Source organism: Pelodiscus sinensis, chromosome 28 (genome assembly GCF_049634645.1).
Source record: "Pelodiscus sinensis isolate JC-2024 chromosome 28, ASM4963464v1, whole genome shotgun sequence".
In the NCBI taxonomy this organism is placed as follows: domain Eukaryota; kingdom Metazoa; phylum Chordata; order Testudines; family Trionychidae; genus Pelodiscus; species Pelodiscus sinensis.
Window position 1 is genome coordinate 15,372,214 of NC_134738.1, and position 21,000 is coordinate 15,393,213.

Below are 21,000 nucleotides of genomic sequence, written 5' to 3' on the forward strand. Positions count from 1 at the left end.
TGCTGTGAGCCGTCGCCTGCTCTTCCCGCTAGAGCTCCAGCTGCCTGCTCCCCCCAGCAAGGGCCCAATCCCGCCCCTCCACCAAGCCAGAAGGAAACATGCTTCCGACTTCCATGGGCTCCTCGGCCCTCCGGGTCTGAAGGCGGCTGTGTGGCGGCAAGCTCCCGCTGGCGATCAGCAGCACGCCGGGCCGGCTGCTCCGTGGCGACAGCCCAGAAAACAAAGCCGATTCCAAGACAAGCGGCTGCGGACTACACCGGCAGGGCCCAGGGTTTATTTCCATGCTGAGGGGCACTTCCCCCCAAAGTCACATGTGAAAACAAAACAAACTTAAGATTTGGCTCCCGCACGCCCATCGGCGCTGCCCCGGGGCGCAGGCTCTTCAGACCCCTTCATCCCTCACACACTGGGATTTGGTGAAGACAGTGACATGATTGCTAGAGAGCCGCTGCGCCCGGAAAACAGAGAAGCCCAAATGAAATCCAACCCAGCCTTTCCGCTCAGACCCCCGCACCCTCTGGCCAACCGCGGGCTAAACGCAGGAGCCCTGCTTGCTCGGACACGACGACTCGCCCGACGGGCAGGACGTCTAATACTCATCCAGAGTGTCTGCCCGCGGGATGGAGAGACCCCGCTCCTTGAGCGCCTGCACTTTCAGCTTCTCCGACTCCTGCTTGGCTTGCTGCTCCACGCGCTGCTCCTCCAGGATCTCCTCGATGGACACCTGCTGCAGCGGCGTGTCGCTCTCCTTCTCCAGGTCCTGCGAGAGACACGCCGGTCAGGGCTGTCGGAGGGAGGGAGGGAGCGAGCAGCGAGGTCGGAGGCTCTGCCCCACCGCAGGGGACGGAACAGAAAGCGCTTCATGCAGCGCTGCCCGGCCCACAGGCGGTGTGTTAACAGCCCTGCTCAAGAATCCACGTGCCCCGGCCAGCCCCCGCCCCCCGAGACACATCCCAGCGCTGCCCTAGAGGAAGGTGGTCCCGGGAAATCTGACAGTATCGGGCTGCACAAAGGCCGCGAGAGCCCCTGACCCCGGGCACCTGACTGAGCATCCACCTGCGAGCACCTACGAAGAGGTAACGGGGCGGAAGGCCCCTGAGAGCCAGAGCAACTCAGTTCTCACGCCCCCTCTGCGCCCATCCCTGGATGCCCCCCCGCTGCAGGATTAACCCCCCAGCACAAGCCAGGCAGCGTTAGCACTCGCCTCCTCTTAGACCAAAAGCCACGTGGGAAAGAGCCAGGACTGAAGGGACCATGAAAGCTCAGGCCCCCCCAGCCCTAGGGTCGGCTCTTGGCCTGCACAACGGCACATGCCGCAAGCCAGGGTCCAGGATTCCTTGCGACCGGCTCGCGGCAGGCCTGTCCCAACACGGACAGAGGGGGCGAGCTGCGGCCAGCTGGCGACCGGACCTGCCTCCAGCCTCAGGCTCGCTGGCAGCACCGCTCACATCAAGGGGCTGCAGCCCGGTGGCACCCAAAAGGCTCACTCACGATTTCTCCCAGCAGGACGACGTTCTCGCCTCTCACCACGAAGATGCCTCGAGGGATGTCGCCGTACTTTTTGCCCACATGAATGCGCTCCACCGTCTGGTGCAACACCAGGTTTGCTGCAGCGTTCAAGGGAGGGAGAATACAGGTTTGTGGCTGTGTCCACAGCAAAAGGCAATGGAGCGTCAGCCGCCCCCGCGGGGCAGGTGCAAAAATCAGTCCTGCCCCAGCTGCCCCCGTTTCTCACTTGCTGTGCTGCATCGCACTGGAGGAGCCAACGCCGCCGGGCTAGGTGCTGTCCAGCCCCAATGGGAGGCCGGTCCTGCCTTGAAAAGCTCCCAGACTACGCCTTCCCTACAAGGGATGGCCGGGAAAAGCCCCACTAGCGGAATTAGCTTAGGCCGTTTGGGGGGAAGCCAGGTCAGAACCAGGCACTTGGACTCCGAATTAGAGCATCCCCACAGATAGCGAGGAAGAGTCCATCTGTTCTCATCCACACCCTGCCTTAATCGGAACTAGCCTCACGTGGACACAGGACCTTGAGAGACAAGGCCCTGGCCGGGAGGAGCAAAGTCTGTGCCAGAAGCAGGAACAGAGAATGGATCACCTGACTCTCAGGCTACCCTGCCAGGCACCAGACCCATTGCAACGCAGCGGGATGGGACTCTGGGCTGCCTCCTACAAGCGGCAGCACGGCACAAGTCTAAGACACCAAAGTGCCACGCGAGGGACCTGCCCCCCCACACGCAGCCCAGCCCACGGAGGGCACTGCTCAAGAGGGACGATTCTGTGCTATTCACTTGCACCCCTTCTACGAGCTCTTGCACGTGCTGGTTGGAGGTTCCCCGCATCTTATTTTTCCTGTACTATCAAACTGAACACTCCGTACGTGCAGGGTCAAAGGTGCCTAAGTCAGAAGCCAAAAGGGGAAAACACTGCAAAGGCGAAACGTGTGTGGTTTTAGGTCTGTGAACGTTGAAGGCACCGGTGTTTGTAGAAGCAGTATGAAAACAAACACCGTGCTCCATCTGCAGCACCAATTAAGTGTCACACGGTCCGGGAGCTGTACTAACTCGATTGTTGATTCTGGGGCAAAGACCAAGATGTTTCATCTTAAGTGGCTATTTCAATTGCAGCCGTCCCAGGCTTATTACAATTGTTCATGCAACGTCCACCGAAAGAGAAAAGAGGTCAGCATTTGCCAATTAAAAGTAGGCAAAAAAATTAGTAAGGGAAGAAATCAGCCAGCTTTTATGGGGCTTTAATGAACCATAGAAAGTAAGAACATCCTGACGTGTTCTTTTTTACTTCAGCATAGTTTATTAAAGGCTGGGTTTTTATTACCAATCAAATTTAAATGTACTGCATATATAAAACCCAGTATCTGGTAAGCTAAGTCTTAAACTAGCCTATCTTGAAGCAAACCAGATACTCCCCTGCAGGTAAACACAAGGGGAGAGATTATACAGATAAGAATGTTTGCAATGCCAGGGCTCAGCTATAAGGAGCAGCATGCTTTACAACATAAATGTAGACTTCAAGTCACACCGCTCTCTAGCACCAGTGCTCTTAAGACTTGATTGTTCGGCATTGAGGAAATGTGCAATACTGTTTATGATCAGCACATGACAAAATCAGCACTATGATTCTAGCTTGTGCATCTGTTACCCTCCACAAGATCACACAGGAAACAGATGAAACAGGAAACTCATGAGATCCAAGCATGCTGTGCACAATGAAGTCAGCATATCTTTATCCGAAGGGGAGATTTTCTGTTCCACTGGCTTTTGTTCAGAGATCTTGCAGTAAAATGTTCTCCCAGTTGCGCTCTGTGATCAAGCGTAACGACAGCACCCTCTCTCTCTGCATTCCTACACCCGAGCTCTGCCCATCCTTAAAACCTAGCTATTGCGCAGCAGAATGAACAGCCAACCCTGTATCGAAGCATCATTTGGGTGATCGTGCTGCATTTAAGTCACCAGCCTGGCCCACGTAACCAAACCTAGCACTGAATTTAACCTCAGCCCTCCACCGCTCCCTCATTTCAGCCAAACACACAAACAGGGTCATCTTGGTTGGTGGTCTGCCGGGTCCCATCTGTAGCAGCCCAGACGGAGAGCGATGCAGGGTGGGGGGAGCCAAGAGGGCCTGGCTCTGGCACAGGTCTTGGGTGGGTTATGTCTGCTGGGTGCCTCAGTGAAGTGGGGATAAAGATCATTCCTGGCTAATCTTCCCAGCAGCGCAGTGTCTGCATGGGGCTTTGGCATGGCTGGGTCAAAGGGGGGCTTGCCCTGCATCCCTGCAGGGAGGAGACAGACTCATCTTGATCTCCACGGGCTGCACCTGCAGCCTTCCAGAGACTGCCTTGCCTCCCACCCCCGAGAGTTTCATACTAGGAGCCACTGCAGCTGCAGCACACCTGGCGATTCTCTCTGCCAGGGCTGGACCCAGAGGGAGGGGCAGCGTGAAGAGATCTCGACTCACAGCTGGGCAAAGCAGGGATGTGCATGGTGTAAGATCTCTGCCACGTGCCTCCCCCCCGCCCCGAGTCACCGTCCCGCACTGCAGCACCTACTCTGCTCTGTTTTCACCAGCGTCATGCAGACTGACAGGTTTCAGAGAGGTGGCTGCATTAGTCTGTTCCAGCCAAACTGGCCATCCACTCAGCTCCTCTCGGCTCTCAGAGCACTGTTTGGGAGGTGCCTGGCTCCCCCTAGGGGTGAGTCAAGGTCTTTAAACCAGGGGTCTGCAACCTGTGGCTCTCAAGCCAAATCTGGCTCAGCATGGAACCAAATCCGGCTCGTGTCAGTCCCAAAACACATGCCACTTTTCACATTAAAATGAAAAATGAATTCAAAATTTTAAAAATGCGCCGTGACTCGTGTAGCTTGAATGCGGCATGAACCTGAACGTGACCAGTTGTGATGTAAACATCAAAGAAATGTGCGAAAAGACGCAGCAGCAGAAACCCCATTGAATAAGTCTGGGAGTACGAGGTTTCATTTATGCTCTGATTGAGCCTCATGTCAATTATCAGTATCATGAAGTCGAATATTTTCAGTCAGGTAGACAGGCATTGTGATGCGGCTCTTTGTTGGCCGCTTGTTCTGAGTGTTGATGTCGTTTGGCTCTTCGGTTTGAAAAGATTGCCGACCCCTGGTTTAAAATGATAAAACATTTTCACCGATTTTGAAACGAGAAGCCTTTCCAGAGCTATTGAGTTCTGACGTGCAAAGGTCTTTGCAATCAAGAAGGGGAGTGGAACATACCAAAAGGGGGCTAGGGAATGTCTGAGCAGAGAGGGAGAATTAAAAGTCAAACACACAATGAAATAGCCTCCTTTGCCCCTCTCCAGCATTGAGAACAGCAGCCACTGTAACATCTGTCAGCAAATACCTCCAAGCAGCAGCACCATGGAGACCAACGCTGATTACTAGCAATAACCTGTCCTCACCTCAGGGACTGGCTTCGGCAACTGTAACTTTTCCAAGATGACTTCTATTTGCCTCAGGCCAAAGGCTTGTGACACACATGCATTACCCATGGAACAGCAGCTTTCAGCACTGTCTGCTGAAGAACTATAAACAGTGGATTTATGGTAGCTGCATCTAAAAATATGATCCATGGATGTGGACACCTGCAAATATAAAGTGGACATCTACAGATTTGTAGGGGTCCAGATACAAAGTTTGCATCCAAATCCATAACACTGAGCAGTGGATATTTGCAGATGCAGATACGCATGGATATAAAGCCAATAACTGTGGATTTGCAGGGTTCTATGCATGAGGCAGAGACGGTTTAGACTAAGAACGAGGCCACTTGCTCACGTACCAAACTGATCGATGCTCCGTAAATATCCTATTAGTGTTCTACCATCTCGAAGGAGGACCAAGTGTTTTTCTGGAAGAGATATTAAATCAGCACCCGCCGGACACACCGCATGATCCCCACTGGCCAAAATGGATCCAACCTTCCGTTTTGGGGCAGGGTAGGTCCCCAGAGCCAGGACTGGGGGGAAGTGGCCAGGCTCAGCCTGAGGAAGGGTCAGACATGGGGCCTGCCGACATTGCTATGGGAACAGTCTGTGCGGGCCCACGGCTGCACCCCGACAGGGAGGGGTGGCAGGGCCCAGGCTGGTGTGGCCCCAGGGCTAGGGTTGCCAGGTGTCCAGGATCGGCCCAGACAGTCCGGTATTTGCGGCTTCTGTTTTGTTAAAAAAAAACAACCAGAAAATAGGGAACATGTTCTCGGCGGGAAGGCCGCTGGGGACATGCTTCATTCTCCCCCTGCCATGCCTGGTGGGGGCGGAGGGGATTGAAAGGCGCAGTCGCTCCTTTTTGGTGCCTTTTTTAAAATTGTTTTTGCTCAACCAATTTTTTCCCCGCACCAGTGGGGAGAGGGGTGCGGGAACGGGGCCGAGGAAGCGGCAGGACCTGCGCGGGAGTCGGGAGGGGGGGCTCACGGAGCCCAGTGGAAGGGGGCTGAGGAGAAGGGGGCCGCCGGGAAAGTGGGGGCCAGAAGCCCAGTGGGAGCCGTGGGCCAAGGAGGGGGCGGGGCCCGGCGGGGGAGGCTGGGAGGGGGCGGGGCCGAGACCGAGAGAGTGAGGGGGCGGGGCCAGGAGGGGGGCCGAGGAGGGGGAGAGGGCGGGGCCCGGCGGGGCCCGGCGGGGGGGCCGAGGGGGGGTCCGAGGGGGCGGGGGCCCGAGGAGGGGGCGGGGCCCGGCGGGGGGGGCCCGGGGGCCCGAGGAGGGGGCGGGGCCCGGCGGGGGGGCCGAGGGGGGGTCCGGGGGGGCGGGGGCCCGAGGAGGGGGCGGGGCCCGGCGGGGGAGCCGAGGGGGGGTCCGGGGGGGCGGGGGCCCGAGGAGGGGGCGGGGCCCGGCGGGGGGGCCGAGGGGGGGTCCGGGGGGGCGGGGGCCCGAGGAGGGGGCGGGGCCCGGCGGGGGAGCCGAGGGGGGCCCGGGGCCCGGGGGGCCCGAGGAGGGGGCGGGGCCCGGCGGGGGGGCCGAGGGGGGGTCCGAGGGGGCGGGGGCCCGAGGGGGGGGGGGCCCGGGGGGGCGGGGCGGACTCACTGTCGATGTCCTGGATGAGGCTGGCCGTGCCCGGCATGTAGTTCATCCTGCCCCGCGCCCGCCGCCCCCTCACGCAGCGGAAGCGCCGCCATCGGCCCCGGATGGACCCGCCCAGCGGTGGGCGGGGCAGAAATAGCCCCGCCCCCTCACTGCTCGCTGGCGGCAGGCAGCGCTGGCGAAGGGGCGCTTTGTGCCTGTCTCTTTAAGACCCGGGCCTTGTGTGCCCTTCTCCGATTGGTGAACCGGGGGCTGAGGGGAAGAAAGTTGACGCTGATTGGGTACGTTTGTGTTGACCTCCTTAGAATGTGGAACCCTAGGTCTGATTGGCCGATGCGCTCGGCAGGGGCGGGACCCTGCCAGGGATTGGCTGAGGCGATTGGCCTGGGCCCCCCGTGGCGATTGGCGGAGCTGGTCACGATGGGGCGGGGGGCTGTGTCGCGGCCGGGGATTGGCGGGTTCCGCGCAGGCGCGGCGGGGCGGCTGGCAGCCCGGAGCGGCGCTGGGAATGTCTGCCCTGCGGCGGCTGCTCCACGGGCCGGAGCCGGAGCCGCCCCCGGGCCCCTGGGCCTGCCCGCAGCACCGCGGCGCCGGGCCGAGCTGGGCCGGGGGCGGCTACAGCCCCGCGGCGGGGGGCGCCTGGGACAGGCCCGGGCGGGGCGGCCCTCAGGTAACGGGGGGCGGGGCTTGTCCCTGGGGGGAGGAGCCTGCCCGGGGGCGAGAAGGGGCGGGGCTTGTCCCTGGGGGGCGGGGCTGGAGTTTGTTAGGGAGGGTCCTGCCCGGGGGGGAGGGGTGAGAGGGGGCGGGGCTTGTCTCTGGGGGGAGGAGCCTGCCCGGGGGGGGTGAGAAGGGGCGGGGCTTGTCCCTGGGGGGAGGGGCTGGAGTGAGTTGGGGAGGGTCCTGCCGGAGGGGTGTGAAAAGGGGGCGGGGCTTGTCTCTGGGGAGGGGGGCTGGAGTTTGTTGGGGAGGGTCCTGCCCTGGCGGGAGTGAGATGGGGGAGGGTTGTGCCCCGGTGGTGCATGGGCAGAATCGATGAGGGGCTGGTCCTAATCTGGGTGGGGGGAGATGGAGTGAAATCCGTGGGCTTTGACCTGCTGCGGAGCCTGAGGTGGGGGCTCCCTTATGAACACACCTGACGGGAGCTGGGGAAGGAAACTGCGGTTCCAGGGTGCATGTTCCCTGTAATTTTTTCCATCCATGTGCCTTGTAAATTTTGTTACATGCACTGAGGCATGTGCAGATGTGCACCACCAGTCAAAACACTTGCTGCCAGCTATGAGTGCTCTGCTAAATCAGCTGGGCGGTATCTCTCCCGGGTGACTGCCCAAGCGCTCGGCTTATAGGGAACAGTGATGCAGATGCCTTGGGTGTTATGGTCTGTCGCTATCCTGGTGTGGAAGAGGTGGCTGCTCTGAGATGCAGTTAAGCTAAATCGCTCCTTTGTTCCTGAATCTTTGCTCTGTTTAATTGATTTAGCATTTCTCTTGTTATTACTGTGATCAGAAGCCAACTCTGCATCACCTCGCCCTTAAGGCTGCCTTGACACAGTCCCACTGGTGCACTAACAAAGAGGCTTGAGCCTGCTGTATGAGAGTATTATTCTTCTAACCACTACTGGAAAGTGATTCTGTGCCACCTCAGCATCTGGAGAGGGAGGAGGTTTTGATTCTGGCAGCTAGCCTGGACAGGGGAGAAGCTTGGAAAAGGCTTGGAATTGCATTGGGTGTGAAGATTTGAAAATACCCTTTCAGGTCTTTTACAGAGTGTGTTATGTTTCACATACAGCAGTCTGTGCAGGCAGTCTCTTCCCCCACAGCACTGCAACAGGTCTTGCTATGAATTCTCTTCACGTTTTTTATTATTAGACATTGTCTAATCTTTTGCTAGCTCTAATGCTGCCTCTTTTCATCCCATGGGGCAGGGAGGGTACATGAATACAAACCATGGGCTCTTTACAATCTCTGCACTAACACCCCCCAACCTCCTCCCTCAGGGAACCCATTTTCTTGTGCCGTTCGAGGCAAAGCGGTACTGTGGTTGTATATATGTTTGGTCCTTTTTGCAGGTGAATGTGGGTCTAGACATCGTTGTAGTGGTAGCCAAGTATCTTCTCAGAATTAGGGATGTCAAATCCTATTGAATTGGTTAACTGGTTAAATGTAATGTTTAACCCACAGCTGGGCTGGAGCAGCCTCTCCACCGCAGTCGGGGCCTGCTGCGGACAGAGGCTGGAGCACCCCTGCAGGTGGTGCACCTGAGCCTGCCATAGACGGGGCTGTTCTGGCTGGGCTGAAGCTCTAGCCCCCACCAGTTAACCAGAACTGATAAGCATCACCCATGTGGCAGGTGCAGTAGAGTTAGCTGGGTAGTGGGGTCTAGTAACTTACTGGTTATAAGACTTGGGAAAAACTGTAGAAGAAAAAGAAAAGAGATATCAGAAAACCAGAGGCCTGCATTCTCATATCCAAAGCGGCATGGGCCCAGTGGATCAAATGGTGGTTTCTAGAGTTAATGCTACTTGTGGGACTCCAAAAGTTAATTCGTCTACTTTAAGGTTAAGAACACTCAGAGTTATATTCAGGGTCAAAAGTGAAATTACCCAGAGCATCCAACTCCTGAAATGACATGTTGCCATCACCCCGTTCTAGTCTGCGAGGTGGGGATCCCGAGCTTGAAGCTTGTCTTCCTGTAAGCCATGAGAGGTCTGCTGAGAGTGGAGACGTGTTTAAACCATGCTGTTAGAAAGGGGCTGTGTCTCTCCATTCCTTTCTCTGTACAGACCCCCCACAAGGCAGCTTGGTGAGCTCCTTATATCCCGTACAATTGGAGGAGTAACTTCCCAGGGGAAGTGTGAGGCTCATTTGTGTAGTAAAGCAATTTCAGCCCCCCTGGCGCCAGAGGGCAGTGGATGACAGCGCCGTGCTGAAGATGGTGCATCAGTAACAGGTTCCTCACTCTGTTGGTGTAGTAAGATAATGGTCTGATCCACCTGGCCTGAGCACAGCCTGGTTCTTGGAGATGAGGATTGCAGCGGTGGCTGTGTACATGTACAGCTCAGAGCAAGGTTTGCCAGTGATCCACATGCATTCCTAACAGGCAGATCCGGGCTGCTAGCAGCCCCCTCTCGCAATGAAAGGCCTCCGATAAGCTTGACTATAACAAAGGCAAAAGCAATGTGTGTGCGGGGCGGGGGGGGGGAGTGCACGCGCTTTCCTGCTGACAAAACAAAGCCTGTTCAGTGGGGGGAAGGAGCATTTTGTCAGCAAACTGCCGAAAACCAGTGTTCTCTCTCATAGCTGTGTAGCGACAGGGCCTTGTTGCTAAAAGCTGCACAGTGTAGACAGACCCGGATTCCCCGATGTGTGGGGTGGGGAAGTGCTTGTTCTGAGCGAAAGCTGGTATGAACTTGTGGCCACAAAAACACTCCGGTGTTGGGCTTGGAGGGTCTGGTAACCTGTCAGAAGCCTTGTTGGAGTTCGGGAAGCATCTCTGGTGAGCTTATTACCGTGGGTGTCAGTCTGTTGTTGTTCTCGCTTTTCTCTGCAATGATTTTTATCATGAGATTGAAACCTGCTTGCTTAGAGCTGTGCGGCCACTTCAGCTGGGGCAATCAAAGTGCAGACAAGGATCTGTGCAGCCTGGAAGTACCCCAGTCAGGAAGGAGAGAGACGTGTCTCTGCTAGGAGAGGTGATGGCTGGGGAGCAGAAATCTGAGAGTAGCCGCCCTTGCTGGTCCGGAGGGGAGGAATACAGGGGCCCTGGAACCATGACTGTTGCGATGAGAAAATGAGCTGCTTTATTTTCCTTAGGAACAGCCTCCTTATCCGGGATATGGGTCCAACTACTGGAACTCAGCGGTGCAGTCTAGAGCTCCCTATCCAAGTCAATACCCAGCTGGACCTGAGTTACAGAGCCAGGTACGGTAGAAGGGCCTCTTGTTTCTTTTGAAACTGAAAGGTTTGTTTTGTTGGGGCAGAGGTTCAAGCCAATACCCCAGTACGAAAGGGCTGGTTTCCCTTGAAAAGGAAGGACCCAGGAATCCCATGTAGGCAATATCCCCAAGAGCGTGGTTCCTTTGCCCTTTTAGGCATGATCTAGACGGTGCTTGGTTCTGCCATGAGGGCAGGGGACTGGACTTGATGATCTCTTGAGGTCCCTGCCAGTTCTAGTGTTCTGTGATTCACCTGGCTGCATCAGCCTCAGGAAGTCCCACACACTGACTTCAGAATATGAAATTGGATTTCAACTGGAAATCTGAAATTTAAACTACTGTAGCCTCGACACCTGAAACTCTTGTAATTACTGACGTTTAGTCACTCCTAGGTGACTTCCCAGATGACACTTCTAGTGCCTTTCATTCCAAGATCCCAAAATGCTTTACAGACTCTTAAAACAGTCAGTCTCACGTTAGGCCAGTTTTCATTCTGTTCTATAAATAGGGAAACTGAGGAACAGACAGGCAGAGTGACTTGCCTGCAGTCACACAGTGTCAGGGATGGCAGTGGTAATAGAATCCACTCCCCTGCCATAACCATTACATCACCCTTGAAACTACAGCCTGAAATTCGAGCTCTGTAAAGCAAGCAAATGCCTGTGTAATTTAACATTACAACCAAAACAAATTCTATTGTACAACAGGAAAATACTGAGAGCCACACTCCTTCTGCCAGCTCCCTGAATGCTGTTGACTCTGCCTTGCCCTTTTCCCCCTGTCCATCCTTGATGCACATCTGAAATTCTTGCTCCTTGGTACTGGGCAAATTTGTCTGGTTTCTTTATCCTGCTAGCTGAAGAGATCAGTGCTCGTCTTGCCAGTAAAGCAGAAACAGCATTGCTATGGCTGGGGACTCTGTCTGTAGAGCCCTACTCTATACAAGAGTAAACTGGTATGTTCTTTTGGAACACTCCTCTCATTAAAAAAATGTTATTTAGCTAATTACAAAACAAGTGCTGCTTTAGGGTTTCATACTTGCATCTCGTCTGCATAAAGTAACAGTAAACTCTCATCCCATACTCCTGTGGCATGAAATGTGCCAGGGTTTGTGTTGCAGTATGAGTTGGATTCCCATCATGGTTATGTAAGTCTTCCCGACTTACAAACTGGTTATGGACCAAGCAATTGGCCGTAACTCGGTTTGTTCGTAAGTCGGACCCCATCCAGTTACATGCGACCGCGCTGTTCGTAAGTGCGGATCACGTTCATAACTCGGGGTCCGCCATTTACGACAGTTTCGGTCATAACTGCGAACGGTCGTAAGTCGACCATTCGCAACTCGGGGACCAGCTGTAAATGTAATGGCACGTGTGGGTGAGTAGTGCCTTCCACAGTGGGCCCTGTGATACTAATGTCCCACAAATAACCCTAGTTCTGCGTTGGAATATTGGAATGATGACACTCACTCACAGGCAAAGTCAGTATCAGCCCTAGTAAACGATGCCAAATGCTTTTTGCAGAAAATTTCCGTCATGTTAATTCCCAACTTTAGAAAAGGAGCCAACGTCATGTATTGAGTCTTGTACAGAACAGGACGGAACAGAATACACGTTCTCTCCTCTGCTCAGGCTTTTATTATTGGTACCATCATAGTGCCAGGGAGCCCGAATCGCAGACCAGCAGCGGACCCCATTGTGTCATAGCACATCAGTAACTATTAATTCCCCGTGTCACATGCTCCAGCTTTTTAGTGTCTAAATTGCTTGGATGTTTCAAAAAAACCCAAATTGTGATTGCACAGTTAGGGTTTTTGGCTATTCTCCCTGTGGCAGTGCGTCGGGGACTCCCCCCTCCCCCCGCCCCGATCCTGCACCCCGTCTACAGCAAGATGAGATTCCGCCAGCCAGTAGACTAGAGGGTTTATTGCTTCTCCGGGATACAGCCTAGCACAGACCTGATGTGGCCATAAGAAGTCAGGGGCTGGCAGCCCTAGATCCCTTGGGGCAGGGTGTCTAGGCCCCTCAACTCCCAGCACTCTGCTTAGTCTCTTCTCTTCATGGTTTCCCAGCCAAACACTGCCCAGCTCCCAGGCCCTGCCCCTAGCCAGGTGGCGTCTCCGCCTCCCTCCCTTTGTCTCTTCCCCCAGGAAGAGCTTTGTTATCTGCTCCGGCTGGGCCTAGGTGTCTGGCCCATACACATGTGGGTGAGTCGGTGGGAATCACAGCCCAGCGTTGGGGAACCCCAGTTACAGAGCAGACAGCCCCCCGCCACGGCACACTCCCCTCCAACATTAACTCGTTCATTCAAATATTACTCTTGAAAATGTCATCGTTAGCAAGTCAGCACGTTCTCAGGGAGATCCCTGGTCCTGTTCCACTCAGGCCCCAGCTATGGAGGTAGCAGAATGCCTGCCCAGCAAACACACTGACAGACACTTGAAATAATCCAGCAGAAGGGACCAATCCTCAGCCGTGGGCAAGAGCTAGTCTGTGTTCTCCCGCACGCCGCTTACCTGGTCAGAACCAAGCTGCTCGCGTGTGGCCGGGGCTGGGTTCCATTCTGTCGCTGCGCCCCGTTGCTAAGAGCCCTGCCGCGTGTCGCTGCCACCATTGTTACCTACGCACATCGCAGGTGCCCAAGCTGTTTGCAGGAAGAGCAGGGGGAGATTTCAAGGCTGGTGGGAGCTCTTGTGATTTTCAAGGTCCCTGTAACCAGAGAGGCCGGGCAGTCCAAAGACAGCTACACATCGCCCGGACTCCAGTGTGGGTCGGGGAGTCTGGAGCCGGGACAGCCCGCTTTGGGGGCTGACGGAACGTTAAGTATAGCACTTGAAGGCAGAGTGCACTATCCCCTTTCTCTAGTGATGAGAAGATGCACATTTACCATAGGAAAACTGTCGGGTTGAGGGGGGAGGGGCCCCCAAAAAAGCTAGCTGAGAGCAGAGCGTTCGAGGATGCAGGGCAGACCAGCAAAGGCAAGGTGGAAGGTGCTGCATTAGCACTGCTGCTGCACCTGGAAGAGGGAAAGCAGGGAGACTGTCCACTGCAGGGGGAAGCGATGATGGCGGATTGCCCACTGGAGAGGGACAGAGCCATCGCTCTGCAGCCAGGAGAGCAGGTGGTGGTGGAAGGAGAAGACTCAGCGAAGGGTTTTGCATCATCACCGTTGCCTTTAGGGGGGGATGTTGGGGTAGACTGTCTGCTGCAGGGCATTGCAGCTGCCTGCCTGCAGCCAACACAGGGTAGAGGCTCTCTGGAAAGAGATGATCTGGTGAAGTGGCTAATCCTCCAGCTTCTGCAAGGGGAGAGGCGGTGCAAGGAGGCAGAGAAAAGATGGGAGGAGGCAGAAATGAAATTTCAGGAATTTCTCCGGGAGCTGGAAACGAGAGCTAGCCAGGCCAGACCCGGAGACGCACTCCCCTCTCAGGACCATGTAGAGCCATTGCACTCGTGCTGGATACATGCTCAGAGGGCGTATCGGTGGCTGAAAGACCTGTGGCCCCTACGTACAAGTCTGTGTCTCTCACGGCAAGTCCAAGAGACTCAGAGCAGTGCCGCGAGCGAGGCCGGGGACTGCTCAGACGTGTGGCGGCAGAGGTTCAGGGAGTACAGGTTCCAGGAGGCGGAGGGACCCCAGGAGGCTTTCGCTCACTTATCAGAGCTGTGCCGCAAGTGGATCCAGCCCAAAAGCAAGAGTGCAGCCCGGATTGCTGACATGCTAATCAGAGAGCAGTTCCTGGCCATCCTCCCACACGACGTCCAGGCCTGGGTTAGGCATAGGAGGCCAGACTCCGGAGGGAAGGCTGTGTCCTTGGCAGAGTACTTCCTGGCCATCAGGGAGCATGCTCCATGCACCGCACTTGTAAGGCCGCAGGATCGTCCTGTGAGGGAGAAATGAATGGCTGGAAAAGCTGGGGGGGGGGGGCTTTGGCTCCAGGGACCATAACTGCGCTTCCCGATGAGCTAGCAGCAGCGTGCCCCACATGGACACACGGCTCACCACAGCCCTAGCATGGGCCGCGCTGTGGGTGGAGTGGGAGGGTTGGATTACAGGCTCCCCTGCTGTGACAACATGGGGCAACCCAGGCTGCCCCATTTCTTGCTCCATTCTAGTCTGTTCCATGACAGCAAGATCTTTGTCAGCCTCTCTGGCGGGAATCTCTGCAGTGCCTGATAACGAGACCTCCCAGGAGGACAGTTACAGTCCTACCCTAGATTCCTGTGGGTGGAATACCCTCCCCCCAACCCCACACATTTTGAAATGCAAAACCTCTATCCGACCTGAATGGTCAGACTTAGACACTCGAGTGAGGGAAGAGGTGTGGTTCCCACAGCAACAATATTAATATTCCATACTGGCGTGTGCTCAGTTGCTATGGAAACCATAACTCTGAATTTCCTGATTTGAGACTAAATTCCCTATTTTACAGTTGCCTGAACACTATTCCACTCCTTCCTTGCACAGTCCTGTTGCTGCTCCTATTCTAGACCTCAGAGCCTTTGGCCAGTCCTAGGGTCCATCTAGACTATGTTCTATTTTTTGAAAGAGGCTATGCACGTTCCCACGGAATTTGCATATCTTCTTCCGAGCTCACTTTCGAAAGAGGATCTTTCACAAGTGAAAGTAGGCTGGACCCGTTTTTTTGGGGGGGGGAACCCTTTTTCGGAAAAAAAAAAAAAAACCCTGTGTAAACTCATTTTTTAAGGAAGAGTGGATTTTTTCCAAAAAGGGTTTTTTTTCCAACCCCCCCATCCAACTACTTTCACTTTTGAAAGATCCTCTTCTGAAAGTGAGATCAGAAGAAGATATGCACGTTCCCACGGAATTTGCAGAGCCTCTTTCGAAAATAGAACGTAGTCTAGACATAGCCCAAGAATCTCAGAAAGGTAGGGGGGACCTCTGAAAGTGATCTAGGCCCTGCCTGTGGACCCCGTCTTTGCAGGCAGGGTTAAGTGTACCTAGACAGGCGTTTGGGAGTCTAAGGACAGGTTAGACAAAGATGGGGATTCCACAGCCTTCCCTGGTAACCTATTCTAGTGCTTAGTGAGAACTTTTTTCCTAATATCCAGCCTCCATCTTCTTTGATGCAAATGACGCTGCTTACGTGTCCCTCCTTTGACGGACATGGAAAACAATTGCATCTTGTGCTCTTTGTAATAACCTTCCACGCATCTGAAGACTTGGATCCTCCCTCAGCCGTCTCCAAAGCACATATGCCCGTTTCTTTCAACTTTTCCTCCGGGATCAGGCTTTCTGAACCATTTATCGGTTTTATTGCAGCGCTCGGGACTTGTCCAGTTTGTTCCTGCTCCTTGCAGGGTGGGTGTCCAAACCTGGACACAGGTTTATGCTGGAGGTCTGCCCCGTGTTGAGTAAAGCAGAACCATTCCCTCCCGTCTTACACACTACGTGCCTGGGACCGCAGCCCCACGTGGCATTTGCCTTGTTCACAACAGCATCCCTGTGTGCCCTCTGTGGCGGCAAGTCGGGGATCCTGCAGCCCCGTAGCACCAAGAACAGACTCCGCCATCCAGAGCAGCCAGCTCCCCCGCTCCGGCACACCCTTCTATTCGACGTGTCACCCACTGTATCCCGCGGACCCTCTGCAGCACCACTGCAGCCTCCTCAGCCCCTGCCTGTCTTGTTTCTCCTTCCCAGGCGCAGGCCTTTGCACCTCTCTCTGCTGAATTTTATGGTGCCGGTGTCCGACCAGTTTTCGAAGTGTTCTGCTCCTGTCCTGCTTGCAGCCCCTCCCAACTCGGTGGTGTCCACAACAGTCTGTGTCCATCCCTGAGAGCTGTTTCTGCTTGTTTTTCAGGGAATGGAGTCTCCCTACACAAATGGAGCCTATGGTGCCCCTTACCCCTCGGCTCCTGGGGCTGCTCCACCATATGCAAATCTGCCACAGTCACATGCTTACTATTCTTCTGGGCACTCTCGGGCCACCTACCCGGCAGAGCCTGCGAGCATGTTCCGGCCTCCTTCGCCAGCCGCGCATTGGAACTACCCTCCAGCAGACTGCCCTGCGGAAGGCCCCTCGCTCAGGAGGCAGGCTCCAGGATACTCTCCACCGCCGGTAAGGAGGCTAGTCCAAGCAAGGAACATGCGCTCCTTTGGGAATGTGCTGGGGGCTGGTGTGAGTACAGCCCAGCTCAGCACCGGATCTAGCCTGTCTGTAGCCAAGGCTGGCATGTGCTTCCTAGGGCAGCCGGCCCTGCGGGTCCAAGCCCTAGATGTGCACTGCTTAGCTGCTGCTCCAGGCTTCCGCATGGAAAACGTTTAGCCTGAGACCGATCTGGCAACGCAGCTCTCGGACTGACTGACGGACACAGTGCTTAGACTGCACTAAACTATATCGCTGGCCAGCGTCTCAGCCATGGGATGGTAATTACCTTTTAAAATGTTAACAGGTTAATGCTGTTTAACAGGTTAACCCTGGAGCAGCGTCCCCTGCCCTCCGCACACCGGTCCTGGCCGGGCTGGCGCAGCCGTGTCGTGCTGCGGGTGGGGGCTGCTCCGGCAGGGCCAGGCCGCCGGTTAACCAGTAACCATGCCGGTAAGGCTCATGCTTACCAGGTAACTGGTTAACCCTTTACATCCCTAGTAACTGCTCCCGTGACCTAGGACTCAGAGTTAACAGCCCAGGTAGCTGGTCTGACTTGACTTAGGAGCGTGTGTTTGGAGCGGAGAAGCACATCCGAATGTGTTTGCAGTGGCGGAGGGAACGTGACTGAAGGTCTGACCCTCATTCCCTTCTTCCTGCAGACCCCAGGTATGCCTGTCCCACACTATCCATATGGAGGAGACAGCAGCCCTGGCCTTCCCCCGCAGGGGCTACCACCACAACCACGAGTCCAGGATGAGTCGTGGCCTTCCTACGGGATGCAGCCTCGTTACACGTGGCCTGCTGCTTCAGCACCCCAAGGAGGTCCATTTGCTTCAGAGCCATCTCCATCCTGGCCTGGCAGCGGTGCGCCCTCGCCGCCTCCTCCAGCTCCCGACACACAGGTAAAGAGAGAACGCTTCCAGGGGCCTGGGGCGTCTGCTTTGCCTGTCTTCCCTCAGCCGAATGGCTCCCTGCTCCCCCTTCTCAGAAGCTAAGCGAGCGGCTCTTCCCACTTGCCCAGGCAAGGCGAGACCTTTCTTAGAAATCACCCAGTACAGTTTGGTGTTGACGGACTGCTCAGACCACTGGACAGTGCTAACAAGGTGTAGGGTGAATCTGTCCGGATGAGCTCAGACTTCAGGTCTGCGGTCAGACCACTAGACTACACTGCTTCCCTGAAAGCCACAGGTACTTTTCATCACTGTGACGTGATTCTACCTCTCTCCCCCATGCTACAGTAACGGGTTCGTACCGCACAGAAACAACCTAATGACCGCTAGGCATTCTCCTCATTGTCTGTTAGACTCGATCCCTTGGGTATCCAGACAGAACATTCAGTTATACTTATTGGGAAAACCAAAGGGGGCGGAATTGGAGGGAAATCCCGTCTCATGCTCCAGATCTTACAACAGTCTCTCGTTAGTAGAGATTAGGGTGAGATCTTTACGAGGGGCATCCCAGAGGTGTTGGCTGCAGGGTTACTTCTATCTTCCTCTGAAGCATCCAGGGCTGGTCACTGGGAGCCAGGAGACTGGCCTAGCAGGGCCTGTCCCGATGCAGACTGGCAAGTGGATCAGGACATGTCCTCCTCCTAGGGCCCAGGAATCCTTTACTGGAGATTTTGCTAAGAATTAAGTGTTGTGGGAATAGGAGATTCTGTTCCTCCCTTGTCTGACCACTGAAGGCCTGGTCCACACCAGGAGATCAGCTGTGTGGCAAAGTACTTGCTAGCACGGTTCTACTGTGGATGTTTTGGATTAGCACAGACAGGAATGGGTCACTTGGGAATAGTTATGAAATTGAGCAATCCCCTGCCTGCAGTGACGGAGCCTCTGTCATGACCCCCTCAAATACAGCCACGCTTCCCAGAGGAATGGTGCTAGAATCCTGCCAGCAAATACCATTGTTAACATCGCTGCAGCAAGCATGACCCTGACCCCCCGTGGCGGTTTCAGAGCGGTCACGGCCATTCTGCCGACACAGCGGGGAGAGCCAACTAGCTCCTCTCACTCGTTGGTTCTTAAATAAGTCCAAGTCCTGAGCACCGACGGCCTTTGAGCATTCCTTTTCAGGCCGGTCTTGGGGGAGCAAAGCTCATCTCAAAGTGATGCGAGTCTCTCGCTGTTAGGTCACGGGATATTATGACCTCAGGGTGGACGACTGTCTCAAAGTGCAGGCCTCACCCTCAATAACTTCCATTGCCTGGACCCTTTTTGCACTGCCATCCTGGGCATGCACACCTTCCAAATGAGCAGGGGGGCAAAGCGTTCCTGCCGCTCAGACACCTGCCGGCAGCCCTCCCAATTTGAGGCAGGATGTGGGTAGGGAAACGGGTGTTGAAGGAGACACATGTAACACCCGCTGCTTGTTTCTGATTTAGGATCCTTCCTATGACCAACCGGACCACGGAGCAAATCACCACCACTACTTTCCAGAAGTCAATCACCAGCCAGCGGAGACTATGAATGATCACAAGCCAGCTCAATTCAACACCAAACCATCCCCTTTGACTTCCAAAGTGCAGTATAGTGCGCAGCCCCAAATGTATGATAACGTACCTAGGAAACCTTCTGTGAACCAGGATGCGGGATTTAAACCCAGTGACCAGCCTTTGCCAGACTCCCTGGGAAGACAGCCCGGGATTCAAAGGGTTATGCAAGTTATGGAGGAAGTGGAGCAGTTGGAGCAAGAGGTGGACGAATTTGTAGGAAAAAAGACAGACAAAGCATACCGGCTCCTGGAGGAAATGCTGACCAAGGAGCTGCTGGAACTGGATTCTATAGAGACTCGCGGCCAGGACAGTGTCCGACAGGTTAGGAAGGAGGCTGTTCATCGAATCCAGGCCATCCTGGAAAAACTGGAAAGAAAGGGATTGTGAAAGAGAGATGTAACAACTCCAGGCCTGCCGAGGACATCCCAAAGAGCTCTGGTTTGGCTTCATTCTCAGTCTGCTTCTAACTCCTGTTGATCACAAAAAGCAATAAATCCTTTCTTTTTTTTTCTTTTTTTTTTTTTTTAACCCAACAACAAATGATAAATTGGCTGTGGCCGAATGAAGGGGGATTGAAACATCAGTCCTGAAATTTCAGTTTGTTGTTCCAGGCCAATGAATGTCCAGATAAGTCCAGAATTCTGACCTTGCCAAACAAAGTGCTTTTGCCTCTGTGGGTGTCTGCACACTTTTCATCAGCAGGAGAGAAAACCGTATGGAACAGACTTTACTGTACTAAGCCAAATGTGTGTCTGTGTAGATGCTATCTGCTGCCCCCTGGCTTCTTAAACAGCTGGAAAACTTGTCAAGTTGTGTAAGTTACAAAGGCATTGCAATGCACAGCAAGTACAAGACTTCAGGCTCTTGGACCATTATTCTTGTGTAGTATTTACAGCTTCATCACTCTAGTCATTGAGATTGGTGTGTATTTGTTCTGTGTCTTTCTGGTGCACTGTAGTACTGTCTTGAAGTGCTGGTGGAAGAGACCACGTTAGCAGCCAGTCCATGTGGCAACTTCACACTGTTTTCTTCTATATAGTGAAGAGCTATTCTGTGACGTTTTATGTCGGGGAGAAGTAATAAGGAACACAATTGGGAGCTTTTTGAATTCTGCCTGTGAAAGGAGAGATGGCACAGTGTGATCCTAGAAATGGTTTTTCAGGGCAAATCGGGGTAAAAATCCACTTTTTAATTGTAATGTCCTTTCACGTAATGCAGTTTTGTATTCCAATATAATCTGCATAACTGACGGTTCTGTACAATGCACTGTGGAGGGGAGGTGTAGAAAGCCTGCCCTTACCTGTGGGTTTCCCACATCTGAAACGAAGTAGTGATTACTGTGTATGATAAGAGAATAAACTTTGGCAAGTTTTAAAAATGAGTTTGTGCCGATGCGATGCTTGAAGTGACTTTCTTTAAAGTTTGTGTGAAACCATAAACGGAACCTGTTGTAACCAAAGCACCGTCCCTGGAACCCTGTCCTGGTAGCAGATCCTCCTAAGACAGGGCAGCAAAAGGCGAGGAAACGGTGCCATTCATGATGCTGAGAGGGGGCTGGTGCTGTTTTCGAGAGGGCTTGAAGCAGACTAGTTCTGCGAATCCTCCAGCCTTTTGCTCCTGAACAAGGGACACAATTTCCTGGATTCCCCCTGCCCGGCGTTCGGGATGCTCCCAGACAGTGCAGTGGAAGATGCATGTCTGCACATCTTGCATCCTTAGCACACCTGAGTTCCAGGGATGGCACTGACCTCTCTGGTCATTTGGATCCATCCTCCTAATCATGCATGTGGTTGGCAATCTAGGAAATGTCCTCTGGGCTAATCCAGAAGAGCAGAGCACTCAGTCTGGGCCAGTAATTGTTTGGGACTGGGGGATGGTGTTGAACAGCAGTCCCTGCCTTGAGCAGGCAAAAC

The 21,000-nt window shown here is 54.5% G+C and overlaps 2 protein-coding genes across 4 annotated transcripts; one reads left to right on the forward strand and one right to left on the reverse strand.

Moving 5' to 3' along the window:
• Positions 1-245: 245 nt before the first annotated feature.
• On the reverse strand, positions 246-6,716 carry LSM1 (LSM1 homolog, mRNA degradation associated). 2 transcript variants are annotated; one of them, XM_075911088.1, is made up of 4 exons: positions 6,560-6,716; positions 5,323-5,391; positions 1,492-1,607; positions 246-760 (listed from the first exon to the last, which is right to left on the reverse strand). In XM_075911088.1, the coding sequence occupies exons 1-4, from the start codon at positions 6,603-6,605 to the stop codon at positions 590-592; spliced, it is 402 nt and encodes a 133-aa protein (XP_075767203.1). In that variant the 5' UTR covers positions 6,606-6,716; the 3' UTR covers positions 246-589. The 2 variants fall into 2 exon arrangements, with proteins under 2 accessions (XP_075767203.1, XP_075767204.1); XM_075911089.1 differs by lacking the exon at positions 5,323-5,391 and having other exon boundaries at positions 6,560-6,703.
• Positions 6,717-7,004: 288 nt separating this feature from the next.
• Positions 7,005-20,468, forward strand: BAG4 (BAG cochaperone 4). Of its 2 annotated transcripts, XM_075911087.1 has the most exons (5): positions 7,005-7,226; positions 10,366-10,473; positions 16,309-16,566; positions 17,256-17,498; positions 18,977-20,468. In XM_075911087.1, exons 1-5 carry the CDS (start codon positions 7,065-7,067, stop codon positions 19,472-19,474), a joined length of 1,269 nt encoding a protein of 422 aa, XP_075767202.1. In that variant the 5' UTR covers positions 7,005-7,064; the 3' UTR covers positions 19,475-20,468. The 2 variants fall into 2 exon arrangements, with proteins under 2 accessions (XP_075767202.1, XP_025045895.1); XM_025190110.2 differs by lacking the exons at positions 7,005-7,226; positions 10,366-10,473 and adding an exon at positions 10,498-14,351.
• The last annotated feature ends 532 nt before the right edge of the window (positions 20,469-21,000 follow it).